General features: G+C 40.6%; 3 protein-coding genes across 4 annotated transcripts in view; 2 read left to right on the plus strand and 1 right to left on the minus strand.

Annotated features, from left to right (window-relative positions):
• pnpla2 (patatin-like phospholipase domain containing 2) lies at window positions 1-7318 on the minus strand. Its single transcript, XM_079450550.1, has 9 exons — window positions 6900-7318; window positions 5567-5799; window positions 5406-5471; window positions 3865-4077; window positions 3665-3725; window positions 2384-2578; window positions 2030-2162; window positions 1410-1532; window positions 1-1158 (listed from the first exon to the last, which is right to left on the minus strand). The coding sequence occupies exons 1-9, from the start codon at window positions 7084-7086 to the stop codon at window positions 894-896; spliced, it is 1476 nt and encodes a 491-aa protein (XP_079306676.1). The 5' UTR covers window positions 7087-7318; the 3' UTR covers window positions 1-893.
• A 3745-nt stretch (window positions 7319-11063) lies between these two features.
• On the plus strand, window positions 11064-19961 carry pidd1 (p53-induced death domain protein 1). Of its 2 annotated transcripts, none has more exons than XM_079450851.1 (17): window positions 11064-11245; window positions 11680-11938; window positions 12242-12754; window positions 12830-13243; window positions 13379-13534; window positions 13657-13708; window positions 14089-14290; window positions 14364-14513; window positions 14593-14766; window positions 14866-15013; window positions 15469-15604; window positions 15677-15827; window positions 15894-16017; window positions 16115-16230; window positions 16364-16471; window positions 16752-16930; window positions 17720-19897. In XM_079450851.1, the coding sequence occupies exons 2-17, from the start codon at window positions 11845-11847 to the stop codon at window positions 17949-17951; spliced, it is 2949 nt and encodes a 982-aa protein (XP_079306977.1). In that variant the 5' UTR covers window positions 11064-11245; window positions 11680-11844; the 3' UTR covers window positions 17952-19897. The 2 variants fall into 2 exon arrangements, with proteins under 2 accessions (XP_079306977.1, XP_079306976.1); XM_079450850.1 differs by having other exon boundaries at window positions 11067-11245; window positions 12239-12754; window positions 17720-19961.
• Window positions 19962-20468: 507 nt separating this feature from the next.
• The window catches only part of slc25a22a (solute carrier family 25 member 22a), a gene marked incomplete at its 5' end in the record, with an annotated part of 11099 nt that continues 9237 nt past the window's right edge, over window positions 20469-22330 (plus strand). Inside the window, one exon of the mRNA XM_079450938.1 lies at window positions 20469-20523. Within this exon, the coding sequence (XP_079307064.1) occupies window positions 20469-20523 (55 nt within the window). The remainder of the gene's footprint in view (window positions 20524-22330) is intronic.

The raw sequence follows: 22330 nt of genomic DNA on the forward strand, positions 1-22330 counted from the left end.
TGAATTATCAAAACCCTTTAATATTTGAACTTTAATAAGTCTTTAACACTTGGATTTGCACATTAGGCAGATTAGATGTATTTTATTTGCACCAGAAGCCCAGTCCTAGATTATAACGTATTTACATGGATTAACAGATTAGATCAGCGCATAATCCGTGTCTGGCAACCGTTTCGAAAAAGAACATCTGAGATAAACAAAACAAATCAAATAAGACACGACTATACAAAATAAACCTTCCAAGTCTAGAAACATTCAGTTTGTTTGGCACAGAGTTCGACATACTTTTTCCTTCAAAACATAAATACTGTAAATACTGACACATCCAATGACTTTATGAATTTTTCTACGGATTCGACACGCAAAGCACATGCAGGAACTTTCTGACATACATTTCTTTCTGATAGCCGCTCGGAATGTTCTCCGTTTATGCAAGTTCAATACAAACAACCAAATCTGTGACACGCGGCCCATAACCAAAGAAATTGATTTCCTCATTCAGTTTTTTATTTATGTCGGGGTTAGAATAAGACGCTTACGACGGAAGCAAACGAACGCTCCAGAGGGTTTTACAAATGTAGATCTCTTTAAAATAAAACTGAAAATCTGCTTTTCGTTCCGACATTCAAATTGAAAACATCCAGTTTGTGTTTTCTCAAAGCCTCCAGGAAGACGTGATTGCATCAAAAGTTCATCGTCAGCGGCGAGATAAAATCAAACTTTACAAAAAGCAAAGAATCCCAGAGCGTTTGATGAAATGTCATTCCGATGATGCACACCACCAGGCCTTGAAATGTTTAAAGTTCAGCACAAGGCCTCACTCTCCGAAATCACTCCATGGAACGTTGCAGTGTGGGATATAATATCCCTATTGTTAAGGAAGCAAGCTGGTGTTAAGAGGGTCCAAGTGGGCGCATGGTAAGACCCTCATCTGCGTCTTGGTGTCTCTCAGTCGTCGAGCTGGCGGTGAAAGACCCTCGGAAGTCCAGATTGACACAGAATAACCCCGGCAGGAGTTGACGCTGGTACTGATCCAATCGCAGCATGGCATCCAACACAGATGAGCTGCCCCCACTGATCCAACCCGGGAGCAGGCGGCCCGCGCTGAAGCTGGCCGGGACGGATTGGGAATGTTTAAATTCCAGCTGATAGGAAAAGCTGTAATGGACAGAATACAAATATTGTTTTTATTCTTCGAACCTGCTTGTCTTTTTAGAACATCAAGTTAAAGTTTATTTTGGATATATGCACGACAGCAGTGCTGTTTTCGTTTCCATTGAAGTTCATCGAATCTAACCACTTAGGATTCGTTTTTCGTAAAAACATACTGTCTCTTAGTGGGTGAGAGATCTACTGTATGCATGTGTGTGTGTTTGTGTGTGTGTTTGCATACACGAGTGTTTTCTCACCGTGCAGACACCTGCTGCGACATGCTCCTTCCTGCATGAGTTACTAAACTTTGCAGCAGTTTCACTGTTTGCTCTTTCATCCAGCCCACATCCTCTTGAATATCTGGCAACCACTCCAACAGTCTGAGAAAAGAGAAAGTCAATCATTGTTCAGTTTCACGATTCCAAAGCCCGGTGAATAAAATTGAAAGTTTCAAACTTCGAATGCTCGATTGATTATGTGACCCACATAATATTTGGCAAAGGACACAAACATGTATCACATATGTTTATCCACATACTGTACACGCAAGGTTTGGATGTCACTTTTTAAGTTATTTGTAAAATAAATGACCTGCTAGAATTGTGCGCTTTACCCTGAATAGCATTTTTTTATTTTGCTTAGTTTGTACGCTATATTTGCAGCAAATCAACGGGAGATTGTGTATATGTACACACGTATATGTATTTATGTATTCTTACACTATATAAACATAGACTCTGTGTCATTTTGTTATATTTTGCCTTCATTTTTATAAGCCAATTTCTCATTAAAACCCATTTGACCATGTCATGTGTTCATTCGGCACCCTTATGTATTTAATACTTAATGAACACTAGTGTTTGTCAGTCAGAATTACCTGATACTCATCGACACGGCTGATTCTACAGGAAGTGTGTAGGGAAACAAGATGGCCGACGCCATCCTGACTGGCAGCAGGTTACTTAGTGACTGCAACAGGTTCCTCCTTTCTTTACACGCCTCGACCAGTGCTGACGAAAGACCACATATATTTGACCCATTTTGTTTAGAATATAGGCTGCTCTTAAAAAGTGCCAATAAAATCACGCTATTACCATAACATAGGTAAAAAACATGGCCACACAACGAATCTTTTTTGTTAATGTTTAAAAACCATAGTATTACAATGGTATCCGAATGAAATCTTAAACTATAAATAAACTATAATCATGATTCTGTTATCTATCAGCACCTTTATGTACTCGAGGAGGCAGATGTTCAAAGATGTGTTCCTCGATGCTCGAGTGATCATTGGCCTCTCCTCCTCTCTCACATCTTCTCTGTGACTCTTCATTATGACCTTCATCATCCTCATTGTCGGAGTCATCCTCAGCACCCCCACCAGCAATGGCAAGCATAAGGTGTGGGCCGCGATACTGTAACAAACCTAGAAAACACACACACACGTGATGGAAAAGATCTACTTGTGCACACAACACAGAATAATTGATGCAGTATTTGTAATACAGATGTTCTGACCATCGGAGATGCAAGTGATGTGAGTGATTCAAATACACGACTTCTAAAGATTTCATGCAGAACACTGTGGAGGACCAAACATGGAATAATTTTAAATATTAAAAACTAATAACAGCCAATAAATAAATAACTTAAATAAATGAAAAACTATTTTAATTAAATTGAGTTCTGATTTGGTATCACCTGTTTTCTATTAATAATTATTTGTGCCTTTTTTCTCAACTTTATTTGTTATTCTTTTTTATTATTAAAATGTATATATATATATATATTATCACCTGTGTTGGTTGTAACTAGTTACTAAGTAATTAGTTCTATCATTTCATTACTTTTCCCTTGAAAAAGTCAAATATATTTCTGTAATTTAACTACAGTGATATAATATGTGTGTGCAATAGTGGAATTGACATTAAAATGTCAAAGTCTAACTTTAAAATACGCGCTTTAATGTATAATTCTCACACTTTTAATCCTTTGGTCAGTTATTAACACTACTTTGTGCACATTTACATTATTCATTTGAATGAATTAAAAGACCCGTTTCATGTCTATCCTTATTGATCAAGGTTGATATAGGATATAGAAAGTAATCAGTAATAAGTAATTAAATACTTTTTGGAGGGTAATCTAATTACACTATTGAATATGTAATTAATAACTAGTAATTAATCACTGTTTCAGAGTTAACTTGTCCAACACTGTTTATAACCCATTATTGCACAGGGGTATAACCAAAAATATTTTGTGTTTCAATGCAAGAATTGGTCACTAGAGGTCACTCAAACACAAATCTCACTTCCACCAGAAATAAAGACTTATCTACACTAACACAGCTGTGAGGCTTGTGGATAATAAACTGTATTCCATAAACAGTTCATGACATCAGTGACATCCGCTCATATTCAGAAGTAAATGGAGCGTTTGGTTTGGTCAAATATGCTGATGTGTAAAATAACTGCAGTGTGAAATCTGGAGATACATAAGTCTGACTCACCATTAGTCTTGAGAAAGTGTAAAGCATCTCTATATCCCTGCTTGCACATATTCTTCATGGCCTGAGGAAGAGGAAAGCGCTGACGTGAGCGAGAGGCATAAATGTGATTGTACGCCTGTGTGTGTATTTTCGGCTAACAGGGAATATTCAACAGACAGAAAGTGTTCAAAAAACATGGATGCGTCGTCTATGGTTTGTACCAGAGGGTCAGGTGGGAAGAGAGCTCTGGTTACTCTGTACAGGTTGGCTAGCGTGAACTGAATGGAGGTGTTGGTGAATCGGAGCTCGTGCAGATTGGTCGAGCTGATGTCTCGTGGGCAGATGTCGCTTTCTCCTGAGAACGGAGACACCGTGATGGTGTTTTTCAGTTCGTACTGCGGTAAATTATCACTGATGCCCCCGTCCACATACCGCTGAAAGAGAGAGAGAGACATCTGTCACACAAACTATGAACATAACATTACATCTAGACCAGAGATCCAGGTCAATGTTTTACCGCAATGCCACAACAGCAAAAAGAACAGGCATACGGGCATCATTTGGGATGCTTGTTTGGAACACAAACTGCCACATAGATATGCAAACATACAGTAATCCCCTGCCTACACACACACACACACACACACACTGACTCATTCACTCGCTCGGGCGCAGATGGAGCTGCAAGAGTCGCCCCACTTGGACGGCCTTCTGCACCACGTGCCAGCTGTGTCAACACTGGCTTATGGACACCCGCTCAGTACTTATGATCTAAGATCAGGTCCTCGCTGAAGCAAACACACACGAAAGCAATATCGTGAAATGCTTCCTTTTAATGAGTCATTTGTTCTATATCAGAAAGATTATTTAGGTGCGGCTGTTATCCAAGGGAGTCCGATGGAGACGGATAGAGAATGGATGATGTCTGGATGTTTGTTTCTCTAAAAGAGTAAGTTTAGAGCAGAAAAAAGCACAGTAACACGTACTGTAAATGAAAAGTAAAAGAGTGAATGTCATCAGATGTTATATTACATCAACATTAACTATCAACACATCCCAAATGTTTGCATTGACATGATCATGTTTATTATGCTTTTTTTAATTCACTACATTTAATTTACTTTTTAAACTACATTTATTTATCTATTCATTTAAATGAAATACAAATAGCTTTTGCTATATATAACTTGATATTAGAAATCGAATGCAGCGACTTCGAGCATTCGAGGAGATATGAAACTGACAAAAATCTTCATGGTACCAAACATACCTCATTTTCTTCCATGCGACATTTCATTTCTTTAGATTTTAGGGTGAAATGTGACATGGACAAACGCACTTACATACAAAAATACAAAACCATAAACAACACAGGAATGCATTAGTACAGGGCAAAGGTCACTAGCATAGACTACAAAACCGTTTAGAGGGTAAAGGATTATTATGATAAAAATACAAATCCTTTTATCCACACGTCCACCTGTATGTCTGTCTTTCTTCTGAAGAACAAAAATGAAGATATTTTGAAAAATGTTGGTAGCCAAACAGCATTAAACCCTCTTGACTTCCATTGTATGAACACAAAACCACTAAGACATTTCTCAAAATATCTTCTCTGTCCACAGAAGAAAGAGTCACATACAGGTTTTGAAACAAATGAGGATAAAGAAATGACGACTAAAGTCAACAAAGACTCTTATCACGTAGTGCAGATGTAAATGAATTATGGGTAATGATATACAATAGCCTCTTGAACACTCACCACTCCCTGCAGGGTCGGAGGAATCAGGCCACAGTACACGGGAATGTAAGTGCTGCATATACACGCCTGTACTCACATACACACACAAAAAAACACAAATGATTTAAAACAAACAAAGTAACCTGAACCCTAAACAGTATATAATATATGTTAATACACACCTGCACCAGTTCTTCATTACTGCTAAAGTGTGACACCAGCACATTTTCTCCATCAGTGACCCGAGTCAGAGAGATGCCCAGACGGCCGTTGGCAATGCTGTGAGCGTTGGGTGGCAGCGAGCGATGCATCATGGACCGCAGGATCTTAACCAGGTTGAAGGAGGGGTGCATGGGCCCCAGGAAGCGCTTTTGGGCTTCTTTAGCCATATCTATGAAGTTGGCCCCCACCTCTCCTGTCACCCGAACGGAAAGATAGCAGTCGTGTTGAGACATTGACAATAAGCAGCAGGTGATGGTTACGTGATGGTACACAAGCAGTGTAATTTCTAAGTATAGATCAAAATACCACGGCGGTATCGTGGTACTGTCAAAAAGTAACTCCATGGGTGTTTCATGTATCATGGTTACACAATATGATCATATTTATTTTAAGGAACTACCATGGTTCAAGAGAACACCCGGTATTTCAATCCTCAAGGTTGAAATAGAAAATACAATGGAATTAGCATGGTACATGTTTACCCCCTTCCTACCGCTGACCATAGTTTTACTATAGTAAAGCGTAGTCATTTTGAAGGGCTAAATACAATTACAATGGTTAAACAATGCTAACTGTACCCTGGTAAATTTGGGGTAGGCTACTATGTTTTCACTACAGTAACCATAGATTAAATGTAAGGCATTATTATTAAATATAACTATTAACAGTGTTGGGTGTAACTAGTTACTAAGTAATTAGTTACTGTAATTGAATTACTTTTACCTTAAAAAATTCAAGTAAGGGATGACTCTTATTTTCTCTGTAATTGAATTACATACTTCAGATGTAATACTGTGTAATGTATATAATAGTGGAATTGACAATACATTTCAAAGTCTAACTTTGTACGCATCTTTCTCACATTTGTAATACTTTAGTCAGTTAATGAGAGAACTTGTATATGATTTATTTGGATGAATTAAGAGTCGCTTCATGTCTACCCTTGATTCACTTAACTAATCAAAGTGGATGTAGGATATAGAAAGTAATTAGTAATCAGTAATTTGTACAGTGATCTAATTACACTATTGAATATGTAATTAGTAACTAGTGATTAATTACTTTTTCATTACACTATTGAATATGTAATTAGTAACTAGTGATTAATTACTTTTTCAGAGTAACTTACCCAACACTGACTATTACATGTTATTTGCAGATATAGTTAATATTCCAAATGAAATAAGTCTAGGAAACATGGTACAATTGTTTGTTAGATTTCTAATAAAACACGCGAGTTTGATACGCATTTTAATCACAGTTTATATGATTTTGAGGACGTTTAGATTTTACCCAGACATGCCCCGCTGACAAGCGCAGAGGCCGTGAGCGCGCCCGCCGACGCGCCGTAAACGTGACGCGCGTTCTCCACCAGAAACGGCGCTTGTTCCTGCAGACAGCTCGCGACTCCGATGTGATAAATCCCGAGGAAACCGCATCCGGCGAAAGAAATGTTCCACGGAGAGTCGAGAGGAAACATGCTGAACGATTCTTTACGGCAATCTGTGATCAAATCCTCCGCGTTTGACGCATCGAGCTGTTTCTTTTCCTTTCAACGGTTGTAACTACCACGATATTAACTTTCTAAATCAGACGATTCCTTCCAGTGACTTGAACGCGACGCATCTTGCGTGTTTAATAACTTTGCGTAAAGTCACCGGTGAGTTTGTTTTGGTGACTTCGGCACCGGTTGTTATGCAAGTGCGAAGGGAGGGGCGTGTTGAGGCGTGGGTGTGTTTTCGTCGGTGTCGGCCAATCGGACGCTGAGACTGTATACCCCGCCCCTCCCTCTTGGGCTGTCATTTGAAATGTTTCCACGAACATGTGCTGTCAAGCGATTTATTTATTTTATTAATTTACTGCTATTTCTATTACCCACTCTGTGTATGTATATATATATATATATGTATTTTTATTGTATTGTATTTTATTGTATTTATATTTCTTAAATCGGTGTCAGTTTCCTGGTGTAAAGACGGGGTGTTAAAATGACTGAAGCCCTATTTTCTGTATGTTGTTTTCCACCTTTGTACAGTGTTTTACAACACATCTTACCAATGCTCCTCCCATTGACACTGTCCTCCCGGGGGCATTTCAAGGACAGAATACCCTGTAGAAATGTTTTGATCATTTTTCTAACTTGAGAAAAGATGTGTCATCCCTAGAAAGCCCCTCTGTGTATTTATTAGTGGAAAACGGGCCGTGTTCTCACAGTCTGCGTTGGGATGTTTGAAAGTTTGACAAGGCCGACACTACAAATAATGTGTTTATCCAGTCCAAGAGGTGGAACCACCACAGTTCCACAAATTAAAATTCTGGGCATCTCTCCCAAAATACTTCTCACGCGGGGCAATATGGAACATACGGTAACAATTGGTCCTGGTGGCATTGAAACACACTTGTTATGCTTTTATGGGATGTAGTCATTTGCCAAATAATAATAATAATAGTTATGCCAATCTTGAAAATAAAAAGCAAATGCAGAGGAAATAAATGCAGTTACATTTACAAATCTCACAGATGTTTTCTGTGTATATTCACTTTAGTTTGTATTATTATTGTGTCTATGAAAGTGGTCAACTTGTTAAATCCATAGTTTGTCACTGTATGTTCATGTTGTTTGAAGACACAACGTGTTCATGAACGTTTTAAATGTAACATGATTTAGATTAAATGTGTACAAGGTGTATACCAAATGGTCACTTTTTATTTGACATTACATCACACGTCCTTATGACATCATTTAAAAAAAACACTCTATTAAAAAATATATTAAACATCGTGTTCGTGCTATTGGATGTGGAAATCGTTGAGATGCGGATATGCAGATATTTTTTAATACATAAGATATCATTTTTAGATTTGTAGGACATGATGAGTGAACCTTTTTGTTCCTAAATTGTTCTGTTCCTTAAAACATTTGTTGTGAAATAACAACTGCAAAACTGAATCCTTTGGCCCACATTCTGACTGCATGTGTTTTTAATAAACAGCATATCGATATACTTTTGTGAGATCAATCATTTTTACATTTCATCTAAACACTGATGTTTAAAAAGAATCAGTTTGCTATTTAGTATGAAATATCTTTTATTTCACCTCTCACTTATAGCATAACTGTCATTCTTATATAAAAAAACAATAAAAATAATTGTATTATTATGATATCAGACCGACCCAGTTCAAAACTTTCCTATCTTTCAAAATAAAATTCTTCAGATGCTCAGATGTTAATCTCATGCCCTATTCTTGTCTTTTCTCCTCATGAAAATAAAATGTATCATGGATTCTTCGCCTCTGGTCTCATAGGGAAAATCCAATTGCACACTTCAGCAGGTGCTCGAATGGAACATGTTCGGACACGCTCATAAACAAACACAGCAACACCAGAGAAAGATGTTTCACTTCATTCTCTCATCCACAATCACACCACCACAATAAATCTGCAACGACTCCACATTTAAAAAATGTCTGGATTTTTACAGAGAAATATATCTACTCTACTCTACTCTACTCTACTCTACTCTACTCTACTCTACTCTACTCTACTCTACTCTACTCTACTCTACTCTACTCCACTCCACTCCACTCCACTCCACTCCACTCCACTCCACTCCACTCCACTCCACTCCACTCCACTCCACTCCTGTCTATTCTATTCTATTCTATTCTACTCTACTCTACTCTACTCTACTCTACTCTACTCTACTCTACTCTACTCTACTCTACTCTACTCTACTCTACTCTACTCCACTCCACTCCACTCCACTCCACTCCACTCCACTCCACTCCACTCCACTCCACTCCACTCCTGTCTATTCTACTCTACTCTACTCTACTCTACTCTACTCTACTCTACTCTACTCTACTCTACTCTACTCTACTCTACTCTACTCTACTCTACTCTACTCTACTCTACTCTACTCTACTCTACTCCACTCCACTCCACTCCACTCCACTCCACTCCACTCCACTCCACTCCACTCCACTCCACTCCACTCCTGTCTATTCTATTCTATTATATTCTATTCTACTCTACTCTACTCTACTCTACTCTACTCTACTCTACTCTACTCTACTCTACTCTACTCTACTCTACTCTACTCTACTCTACTCTACTCTACTCTACTCTACTCTACTCTACTCTACTCCACTCCACTCCACTCCACTCCACTCCACTCCACTCCACTCCACTCCACTCCACTCCACTCCACTCCACTCCACTCCACTCCACTCCACTCCACTCTTGTTTTATTCTAATCTATTCTATTCCACTCCACTCCACTCCTGTCTATTCTATTCTATTCTATTCTATTCTATTCTATTCTATTCTATTCTATTCTATTCTATTCTATTCTATTCTATTCTATTCTATTCCACTCTACTCTACTCTACTCTACTCTACTCTACTCTACTCTACTCTACTCTACTCTACTCTACTCTACTCTACTCTACTCCACTCCACTCCACTCCACTCCACTCCACTCCACTCCACTCCACTCCACTCCACTCTTGTTTTATTCTAATCTATTCTATTCCACTCCACTCCACTCCACTCCTGTCTATTCTATTCTATTCTATTCTACTCTATTCCACTCTATTCTATTCTACTCTACTCTACTCTACTCTACTCTACTCTACTCTACTCTACTCTACTCTACTCTACTCTACTCTACTCTACTCTACTCTACTCTACTCTACTCTACTCTACTCTACTCCACTCCACTCCACTCCACTCCACTCCACTCCACTCCACTCCACTCCACTCCACTCCACTCTTGTCTATTCTATTCTATTCCACTCCACTCCTGTCTATTCTATTCTATTCTATTCTATTCTATTCTATTCTATTCTATTCTATTCCACTCTATTCCACTCTATTCCACTCTACTCTACTCTACTCTACTCTACTCTACTCTACTCTACTCTACTCTACTTCACTCCACTCCACTCCACTCCACTCCACTCCACTCCACTCCACTCCACTCCACTCCACTCCACTCTTGTCTATTCTATTCTATTCCACTCCACTCCTGTCTATTCTATTCTATTCCACTCTATTCCACTCTATTCCACTCTATTCCACTCTACTCTACACTACTCTACTCTACTCTACTCTACTCTACTCTACTCTACTCTACTCTACTCTACTCTACTTCACTCCACTCCACTCCACTCCACTCCACTCCACTCCACTCTACTCTACTCCACTCCACTCCACTCCACTCCACTCTACTCCACTCCACTCCATTCTACTCTATTCTATTCTACTCTACTCTATTCTACTCTATTCTACTCTACTCTACTCTACTCTACTCTACTCTACTCCACTCCACTCCACTCCACTCTATTCTATTCTATTCTACTCTATTCTATTCTATTCTACTCTACTCTATTCTACTCTACTCATTTCAGTGGTTACTGTTTCTTTAAGAGATTCCGTCCCGCCTTTTGCTCAAAGTTCCGCGGCGCGCGTCAACCCGAAACATGTGCGCGCAACACGGAAGTTAACCCTTGAGATTTAACACATGTAAACACGTCATATAAGTTTGATTTGAGTTTTCTTCATGTTCGCTTTATTGTATCGTTTTAGGGCTGCAGTGACGTCAAGAAGCGCGTGCTTGGTATACAGCAGTTGTGTAAGTGTTTGTCAATAGTTTACACGAGTTAAATTGCTTTGTGTGTGTGACGTTACACGTACGAATACATTAATGAACGAATTTTGCTGCCCTAAAAAATCACAAAGTAACTTCGTTATAAGAGCTAAAGATACTACATTGATTCCTACTAATGTCATTGTCACTGTCAAATACACAAATGAATATACATTTCTTAAAACATGTAAAGAACATCTCTGTAAGTGTACCGTGGTTTTACTGTAGTAACAAGATCAACTGTTATGCTTTGGCACATGATTTCTGGAGTGAAGGTTATTTAATGCAAGTATTTACATCATCATCAATTGAATGACGTCATGGTATGCTGATATATTGGTGTAGATGGTGAATTTTACTGTTGCCTTACAGATCCATAGTACTTTTCAATTAACACCTTTCTTTCTCTGTGAATGAAGCTTTTTCACTTCCGTAGAGGGACGTGTCTGGACATGGATGCCGGGTCTACAGATATGATCCCACCACAGAGATGGAGAGATGAGGATGAAGACGTCAGCTTCATCACTCCTCCCAGCGGGTTTTCACTGTTTGTAGGAGGAGCTGAAGGACTCCACAGAGAGTAGATGGAGAGACTGAATGGACAGGTTGAGGAGAGGGGACGGACCATCATAGATGATGGAGAAAGAGGAGCGATGACACGATCACGGACGGAAACGGGTATGTCTTTTTTTGGAATTCCTTTTTGATTATTATACTTGTGTTGATCTTTACACACCAAATATTATTTCATACATTTGATTTGTAATAATATACTTGAAAAAAGTCAATTTTCCAAAGTTGGGCCGCCTCTTTTTAGGCCACTACTTTGTCAATATTTGTTTCAAACACTGTTCAAAACTATTAAATTGATTATATAAATGAAATTATAATCATTTTCGTCAATTCTAAATAGTAACCACTATCTAGTGGCACGTTTTTTAACATTTAATGATTGGAATGATTTCTGTATCCGTCTAGAAGAAAGAGAGCCGGCGACTGATGCAGAAGTGAAAAAGGTTCATTCCGACACCTCACCGGATTTCTGTCTGAACCGAATCTCAACCAGAGTTGAGCAGTTGAACGTTTTGGAAACTCCGATGTCGAAATCAGCGATCGGAGCGGATAACAGAGATCCTCCCTCTCTCTCCTCGGGCCTGACGGACACCTGGGCTCCGTCCATCTCAGACGGCGCGCCCTCTTCTACCTCTCCGTGTCTCTCGCACCTCAGCATGTCGTCGTCTTCCTCTTCTCTGCCCTCTCTCTCTCCTCCTCTTCCTCCGTCGGTGGAGCTGGACGGCGTGCTGGCAGAGGGCCGGCTGGTGCTGGATGTGTATCGGGGCGGAGCAGAAGTTCTGCCGGTGTTATTGGAGTGCGTTCCGGAGCAGATGAGATGCCTGCAGTACCTCAGACTTGGCTCAGAGCACGGTGGGGCGCTAGAGAGAGCGCTCATTGTGCTGCCTCGACTCAAACACCTACGCTCGCTGGCTATCAGAGGTACACGCACGATCTCTATTCTTTTAATGTGTTTATATTCCTCTTCCTCTTACACTATTCTGTCTCCAACTCAAGGAAACCGCTTCCATGACGCCTGCGGTGACCCTCTGCCCGGTCTCCTCACCTCTCTCCCTCCTTCTCTCTCCTCACTCTCTTTCCTCGTTCATCTGGATCTCTCGTTTAACCGTCTCTCGTCTCTTCCTACCTGCATTCTCTCCTTATCGCACCTTCTTGAGCTCCTGCTGTGTCACAATGAGCTGACAGCTCTGCCTGAGGGTCTGGGGACGCTGGTGTCCCTTCAGAGGTTGAACCTGATGGGGAACAGGTTGGTGGATCTGCCCCGTGTGTCGGGGCTCCTCCGCGGGCTGGAGGAGCTGGACGTGTCATTTAATCTACTGGAGGGTCTTCCAGATGAACTGGGACACCTGGATAACTTACACACGCTGGAGCTGTCCAATAACAGACTCAGGGTGCTACCAGAAAGTTTGGGTAAAGCAACGCTTTGATGCAAAATCAAATGTTATAACTTTGTATTAATAAACAGGTAGTTCTCTTAAATCTGTAACGTCATTTAGTTTGCACTCTCTCTCTCTCTCTCTCTCTCTCTCTCTCTCTCTCTGTCAGGATTTCTCCAATCTCTGAGGCATTTAGTAATTCAGAGTAATGATTTAAGAAGTATTCCAGAAAGTTTGCACTCCCACCCACTACTTAAACTGGATGTGCGGAACAACCCGCTGGGTCGCCCCCCGACCCCACCACCCCTCGCCCCTGTGACACCAGGTCAATGAACCTTAATACTGTAGTCCAGTAGTCTTTTAATGATAACTAATATGCTTTTTTATGTCAGGAGTTTGTCAAAAAACAGCGAAATTCTATTTGATTCCATTGTTTGTGTTTTACAGTTTCTGAGGATTTCAAGATTCCGGAGCTGCACATTAAATACGATCAACACAGGTGACCTGAGTTCACTTTCATTTAAAGGAAACGTTCACCCAAAACAATTCTTTCATACTTTACTCACCTATTGATAATTTGATATGTTGAAAATGTTGTCATGTTATATGATATGGTGGTCAACATGGAACGCTCCATCATTAAAGTTATCCAAATGACTAGACTAGACTCACAAAGCGGACAACTGCTATCACACAAAGTTGATTTTTGGGTGAACTTCCCCTTTAATAAATGTATTCTGGAGCAAAATAACAAGTTTCTTAGAGGTAATCATTGTTTTTTTTAAAGCTTTCATCAATTGGTAAGTCGTGTATCATAAAATGCAATAAAACCATATTTACGTATTCAATCAGCCGATCTATTTTTTGCTCTTCCTACAGGTTTTCATTGTCACCTGCTGGTTGCCATGTGTTTCTTCCCGGAGGGGCGGAGCTCTTGTTCCCGCGCAGATGCGTAAGCACAGTCACACAGCTGGAGTGGGCGGAGAGAAGACCGGACCGAAAGTGGGTGTGGCTCGGAGAGCATGACGTCCTGTTGAGCCACCCTCTAGAGCTCCGCCCACACGGAGCCACGTTTGAGAAGGTGAGACACATTTGAGACTTTCAGATGGTATAATATTTGTATAATAAAATTATGACTTTTGCTCACTTCGTAGCCGGTAGAGGTGAGCATACCCTATCGTAAAACACGCAAAGGAGATGTGGAGGTGCGAAGGTTTGACGGTCAGTCTTGGACGACGCTTCAAACCCAGACAAGGAGAGGCAGTGAGAGACACAGCTGCCGGCCGGGAGGTCGCCCAGCACGGGTGAGCACATTATTAAATCTGCAATGATCTGATATAAACATTTGTTTATTTGTATTAAATATTCATTTTTTGTGTGTAGTTAGCATGCTGCAGTGTTACTCAGTTCTCGTGGTTTGTAGTCGTCTCTCGTCCTTTCCTTGACATTTGCTCGGTGTCTCCAATGGGGGCGATGCTGGTGTCACAATTCGACCCAGGAATCAAACTTACCTTCCCTCCGGAGTGCACGGCACAGACACGTGCTGTTACACTACAGGTCTGTACGAAATACAATAGAAATATAACAATAGTTCAGTCATTTTTAAGTTATTACTGAAAAACTATTTAATGGAAGATGTGATGCATTTTCTTTAAGGTCCTGCAGGTGGCGCTGTCTGAGGTACATGATCTGACCGGAGACCCTCAGGCGAGTGCCAGTCCACTGCTATGCCTCTCTCAAACTCCCAGCATGCACTTCCTTCAGCCAATCACAGTGCAGATTCCTCTTCCGCCTGGAGTCACTGGTACATCATCATACAGACTTTTGGAGGGCTATCTGACCCAAGCTAACCCAACAAGTCATACGTTTATTAGAGTCTTATTCATACCTAAGAGATTTAAACACAGACATCAGAGCTTTCATTATTTCTTGACATTCTCCATGCAAATGAAGAATGTGTGCCGTGTGCTTTCAAATAATGGACAGTGTTTGTACACTAAAAATTTCCAAATGTTATTGCATTAGTAGTGACATTAGCAAGAAAATTAAATGCTATTTTGCTATTTCTTTCATCAGAAAAAAAACATGAATGTCTTTTAACGAACTAGTATTATTTAAACTAATTTAAAACGACACCAACAAACGTCTTTTTGAAAATAAATGTGATTCTGTAAAATGCACATGGTACACATATTGATTCAGGATCTGAACAAAGGACTATGTGTCATACATGCATATTTCAGGTTTGTGTGTGTTTAGGACACATGGTGGACATGTCCCGTCTGCACCTGATGCACGGTGACCCTGCGGCTCACACCTGGACTGACATCACCTCACAGGTGTCCCTCCACGTCACGCACATCTACGCCATCTTCTCCATCACACACTTCTCATGGTGAGAGTCTGCGCGCGCACACAAGCGAACACACAAATCTGTTCAATCTGTAATACGTGTGTGTGTGTTAAGGTACTGGCTGTGGTACACCACTCACAGATGTGTTAGCGGGGTTGTCAGGAAGATGTATACCCGGTTGAAACAGTTCCGGGTTCGATTCCTGGTGCTACAGAGGAAAACAGACCCGGCTCAGGTTCTGCTCCAGTGTCTGCCATCTGACAAGGTGTGTGTTTGCTTCTGTGTGTTGAAGGTCAAGTGTGTGATTTCTGACATTTGTGTGTGTGTGTAGGCTGAAAGCAGGTTGGTGTCTCTCTCTGAGCAATATGAAGGCCCTCAGCCATCAGAGCTGTGTATCCTGCTGGAGGGAGAGCAGTTTTTCGCCGGCTTTGAGAGAGGCATAGACATCAACGCAGGTGAGCGCACGCAGACACAAATGAGGGTACACGTCATTCGCATAGCTGATGTTTTGAATAGAATGTGTTTTGACGGATTCACTTAATGTGCTCTTAGATCGTCCCGACTGCAAAGACGGCAGACTTTCCTTCACGTTTTACTCTCATCTGAAGAACATTAAAGAGGTTCACGTGTGCCCGGCCGCCCCACAGCAAGGCACCGTCAGAGGGCAGGTGAGATGGGCTCATAGTCCGATATTAAAAGTGAACTTTCTTCTGTTAAAAGCAGAATTCACTAAAGCAGATATTTTGAGTTGCTTTGTGCGCAAGGATGAATCATTTTATAATAATTTGTGTGTTTCTACAGGTCTCGTTTTACAGGGGTGAAGTGCCTGATGACCTTCCGGAGGAAGTGGCTTGTAAAAGGAAAGGTCAAGACAACCAGTGGTTGGCCACACTTCCCCTCCGACTTTCTGTAAGACACCCTGGACACATTACAGCTCTTATCCGAAGCCTTGTGTGCTTCCTAGTGTGCTCACAGAGGCCATTTCTTTAAAAAACGAGAGTGAGAAAATCCAAGAATGCCCTGAAAAAAAGAGCCACACAGAATTTTGGGGTATGCTTTGTATTCAGTAGAAAGCGAGTGAGCTTGATTTTAAGAACAGAGCGTAAGAACTACATAAGCTTGCAATTAAGAATTCTTATTGGAAGAATCTGACATGAAGAGCTGTTGTGTTGTTTGTACACACACCCAGGGTGCAGACTGTGAAGGGAACATCTATGGTGAGCTTAATCTTGGCGACCCTGAGAGCGGTTATCTCACAGAAACCAACCTGCTGTCTATCTCCTTACGCATCAACCAGGAGTGGCAGAACATCGGCATTCACCTGGGCATGAGCTACGACCAGCTGGAGAGAATCAGAAACCAGCACAGGTGGGATCAGAGTCCACCAGCAGATGGTGCTGTTTCAAATCCACAGGCTATAAATCAGAGGAACCACTCTGATGCGAGGATGCTCAAGAGAGGTTACCAGCCACAACATTAATATTCATGAGCATTCATGAGTGTAAAGGTGTTTCTCCATATGAGTTATTGAAGCCAAAAATCATTCAGTATTTAAAAAAAAATGGAACCAGATGAAACCCACAAACTCCAGATGAGTTTGGTAAATGACAGGTGTGTTGTTGCAAAAACACTCGCAACCTCTGGAAAACCTTTTTGAATTATAGAGGTGTTACAGCGTGAACAGAAAGAGTTGGTGGATGAGGAGAATGTTGATCTCTTTCCTGTCACCAAAGCCATCTGCGACACTGCAGGACACACACGCATCCATGCACACATGTTTACACACACACACAGTCTGTTTACTTTTACTACAGAGAATTTATTAATGAAATCAATGCGTTTTGGAATGTTGCAAACAGTAATACATTTGTCATGTGAACATATTTAATGTACAGTATAGTATAGTTATTATGGTCTTATGTTCAAAATATATGATATATTTCAGGTGATTTCCGCATCTGCTAAAAAACAGTCCCTTTTGATTGCCGCATTTCATATTTTCTCATCATATTAATCAACATTTACACATATCCTAAATCTAATGTATACACTGCATAACACTCTAAGTAAAGCAGTAGTTAAAGTGTACACAACCATTCAAATAATTAAACAATTTACAATATAATAAAATGTGTCATCCTGTTTATTTCCTTTCAGGGACAACTTTGGTGCCCAAGTATTGGCGATGCTCTATCATTGGGCGAGAGGGCAGCAGGGGGCAGGACCCGGTGCAGTGCAGTGGCTAACCAAGGCACTTGTAGACAGCGGTAGGCGGGACTTAGCGGAGGAAGTGGAGGACATCGTGACTCTGGGGAAGAGGAAGTACGAAGAATCCCTCAAAAGAGTCGGGCTGGAGACTACAACAACAGACAACCCAGAAACCAGCTGACGTGTGATAGCCGTCTCACTCACCTGCGGTGTCCATCTTGCAATCCGGCAGGATCAAAGATTTTCTCCGTGCCAAAAATATTACACATAAACCTGAATCTGTCAACTGAAAAAAATGTGTTTTTCCTAAAGAAATGAAGCCCAGGGCCGTTGGGAAGTTCGGCATTGTGAGACAAACACCAACCTCGGCTCCTATCGGCTCTTCTCAATATTTAAAAACATTTATTGTATGTATTTAGTTATGCATAATATCATTTCTTTCTTATTCTCATTTGCATTTGGGACTGGATGCTTTTTAGACAGGATTTGTGAGAACACCGTGTATCAAATGCAAATCATTAAATTATACATTTTTAAATACATATATTTGAGCTCAAGGTCATCGCGATGACGCCATACAAGACGTAATTGCTTTGACGGCAGAATAAACGCTGAGCGCGCAGTAACGTGGATGCGTCAGTAGGCGGCGACACAAACACGCGCTCCTCCCGTACGCGTCGGGCTCCTGCTCCCTCCCTTTTCCTCCGCAGACACGGACGGGAGTAACACCGGCAGTTTGAAGTAATATCACGGTGTCACCGGAGGAGGAACATCACATAGACCCCTAACAAAGCGGTATAACGGGGATAAATCAGCGGCAAACCGGTACGTAGCGCAGATGATGAATTACCTCACGATCCTTTGTGGAGATTTTCCAGTCATATTCAAATGAATATTTATAACGTCGCGTCAGGAAACGCGACACAAATAGAGTGATTTCATTTACACGTAATGTGTATTATGGCAGCAAAATAAATAGAAAAACGGGATTGTGTTCATTTAATGCGATGAGGAGGATTTGGTCCCGTTATGTGGAGAGGCTTGACGCGTCTGGAACGCAACGCGCACGCGAAATACGGTTACGGCACGCGCTTTGACGTATACGTCATATTAAAGGCCAGCTTTTGTTGCGTGGCGTTGTACGCGTTCAGACCCGACAGCTTGCGATAAAGGGATAAAGCGTTAGACGCGTCTCTCGCGTTGACAGCTTGGTTTACAATGAAATGACGCGTTGATTTGAACGGGAGCGTCCGAGTTCGCACGTTCCCCGCGCAAACATCTGTTTCTCATCGCGTCATGTCGTCCGCTGATCTGCAGTTGTTTTTCTCGGTTGCCTTGATGTGTTCGTGTTTTATCCCCGCGGGGTTATCCGCCCCCACCGCCCGGGGAATCTGCCCCTGGGGGCATTAACGCGGATTGCGCGTCGATACGGATCCCAGCGGCAGGGATGCAGGACAACATCAGGTCGCCGCAGCGTGCGCGTTCTCGCTGCGTCGTGCGCGCTCCGTGCAGGCTCAGGATTGTCTGCAGATGGATTATGTCACATCGGTGAATCGTGTCGAGATATTGTTCATGTTTCCTCACTGCTTGTTTTATTTTTTTTATATGTTTCGGCACATTATTAAACCATAAATGGTAATTAAATATTCAATAATCATAACTATGGTTTTTACTAACAGAATTAACATTTGTTTAGATTAAACGTTTTATTATGTTGTTTTTTTGTCAGTGTATATGGTGTGTTTATAGTGTTTAAAGAAATACTGTGGGAAAAACCATGTTGTCATCTTTTGTTTACGTTTTTATATTCGACATGGATTGGTTTTAGATACGTTTATTTATACTTTTACTTTCATATACTTTTATTGTCTTTTAAACATAATCTTGTATTCAGTTTAATATTTTCTAACGGGACAAAGGTGAAACAGCAGTTCAAGTCTCAGTTAAATGAAGCCGTTCCTGTGCCTAAAATAATACATTCAAGCATTTTAATTAAGTAACTTCTCTATAAGGTATCTATAGAATATGCTGTATGGACTATTTCAATTGTATCATTGATAATTTATGATATTCACTGCACGCCAGTGTTCCAGTGAAAATTGCATATAAACTATGTGTATTGTTCTCTATCGCTGCTCTTTCATTTGTAAGTCTGCTAAATGTTAATGATAAAAGTAATGCTATACACACAATGTTAGTCGATTTATTTTTAATTCTGCCTTTAAAATATCAGAAGTATAGGCATTGTGTACTCGGACACCATTTTATTACTTTTGCAAAACTTTTATTAATTCATTTAAGTTAAAGATAGAGAGCAAAACTGCACCACGTCCACAAACTAACACACCAGCTAATCAATTAACCAGAACACATCAAGAGCTTGTTGTCCATCTCCTCGACCGGCTCATATTCATCTCACTTATCATATTTTACACGTAATGAATCTCTCTCTATGGTATTGGTGTTAAACATGGAAAACACTCTTTATAGATCTCACAATAATATATAGATTGTAATTTGTGTAAAATAGCTAGATTTGTGCAGATTATATACATTTAGGCTTAATCCCAGGCAGAGATCAATTGAATTATTCTGGATTTGATGTTGTGAAATGATGGTCTGCAGAGAAAGAGAGAGAAAAGAGTAGAGCTAGAGGAGATACAGAAGTTAGATGAACACTGCATTGTTCCCTTCATAAATGAAACAGTACACTTCAAAGGCTGAACACATGTGGAGTTGGAACACAGTCAAAGGTCTGTTGTAGAGGGAGTGATGGGTGGGGTTTGGTCAAAGGTACAGAGAGAGAGAGAGCAATTTAGTGGATTTTGGACCAGTGCTAAAAAGAAAAACAGCTGTTTCGTGCTGGACCAGGTGGTTTCAGTTTAATGTGGTCCGGCTGGTTTATGTGGTAGCGGATGTGTTGTTGGTCCAAGGTGGTCTAGTCAGGTGATAGTCTAATTGGTCAACAAAAGTGATTCTCAGCTGTTTTTGGTTCGTGAGCCAGATTTTATACGGGACGTCTGCTGGTAACCCAGAATGTGAGGTATTTAGCAATACATTTAGTCATTTAGCAGATGCTTTTATCCAAAGCAATTGGAACAGCATAAGGACAACAAAAAGCATAAGTGCAGTAAATAATGGTCTCATAAAGCCCAGCACAGTATACAAAGTATTTTGTAGTAAGAAAGAAAGTCAGTACTGATCAGGTGTAGATGGAAGAGTGTTTTAGCCGAAAGATGGCTATATCAAAGTAATGCAAATAGTATACGTGTATTCATTTGATCGTGATCTGAAATCATATTTTATTTCAAATAGTTTCTAAACAGTTCAAAGTTAGATTTTCTCTTATTCTTGTTGAAAGTAGTTTGGGTCAATTTTTGGGTGTGTCTAGTTTTGTTGGTGGCTTCTAAGCTTTCTATTCTCCCATTTAAAAGCATTTGTATTTTTCCATGACAACAGTGTGGTTAGTTGCATTTAATTTGCATTTAACATCGTTTTTTCACCTGTTATCTGATACTCTGAACACATTAGTGCCCTATACAGGGGATCAGCTTAACCAGCAAATAAACATAAATAACCAGTATTGAACAGCTAGTAACCGGCCCATGTTTTACCTATTTATTTTATGTGACCCATGGCATTAGTGCAGGCCTGTAGTTGATGGGGTGGCAACAGTTTTAGGGGTCCACGGCTCTGAGGGTCCCGCCATCGTTTCTGAACGATGTTATTTTTAAAAGGTTAACGCCGCGTCAGGCTTGACTTTGAGCACACGAAGATCGTTCGGACGGTGGAACAAAAATGGCCGGGCGCGTTTCCTCCATTTTTCACATTTCTGTACCGAGAGGTCACGCAGTGACGTTTTGATCTTCTATTAGTCTCACGCACTTACGTGATGCAATTTCGCAGGTCAGAGTTCACCAAACGGCCTTTGGACGGGCTTGCGTTTCTGGTGTGTTGAATTTACATGCGTTTGAATGGAAGTCAATGGAGGGAAAAGTCTAGTGTGACCGCGGCATAAGGGGCTAAAAGCAATATACAGTATGGGGGACGACATTTTTGCTACACCCCTCTCTCTCTCTCTCTCTCTCTTACCAGATGTGTGTTTTCCTCAGGTCGACTTCACCTTCCTTCCTCTTTATCTTTCCCTCCTCTCTCTTCCTCACCAGATGTCTCTCATTAAATCCCTTTCACTCTCTCTCTTTCTCTGTGTGTGCGTATGTATTTTTGATATCTTCTGTAACCAATGCTGAAATATTTGGCACCCATTATTAGGATTTGAGTCTGTTTCCATGGCAACAATCTTGATGGTCTCTGTGAGGAAATAGATTCTGAAAGATGAAACGCTTAAGAATGAGTCTTACTTAAAAAAACAGAAACGACAGTCGATATCAGTAGAGTTGATTTGATTACAATAGTACACAAAGATATGTGTTGGTAAAACAGTCCATTTTAATAACGTTAAACAATATTTATTTATTATTAAACGAACTATATTCATCCGTCATCGTCGTGCTCTTTAATTCTGTGTTGTGGAATTTTACGTGTTTGTCAAGCGAAGTG

The sequence above is a fragment of the Barbatula barbatula genome (assembly GCF_947034865.1).
Source record: "Barbatula barbatula genome assembly, chromosome: 25".
NCBI lineage: Eukaryota > Metazoa > Chordata > Actinopteri > Cypriniformes > Nemacheilidae > Barbatula > Barbatula barbatula.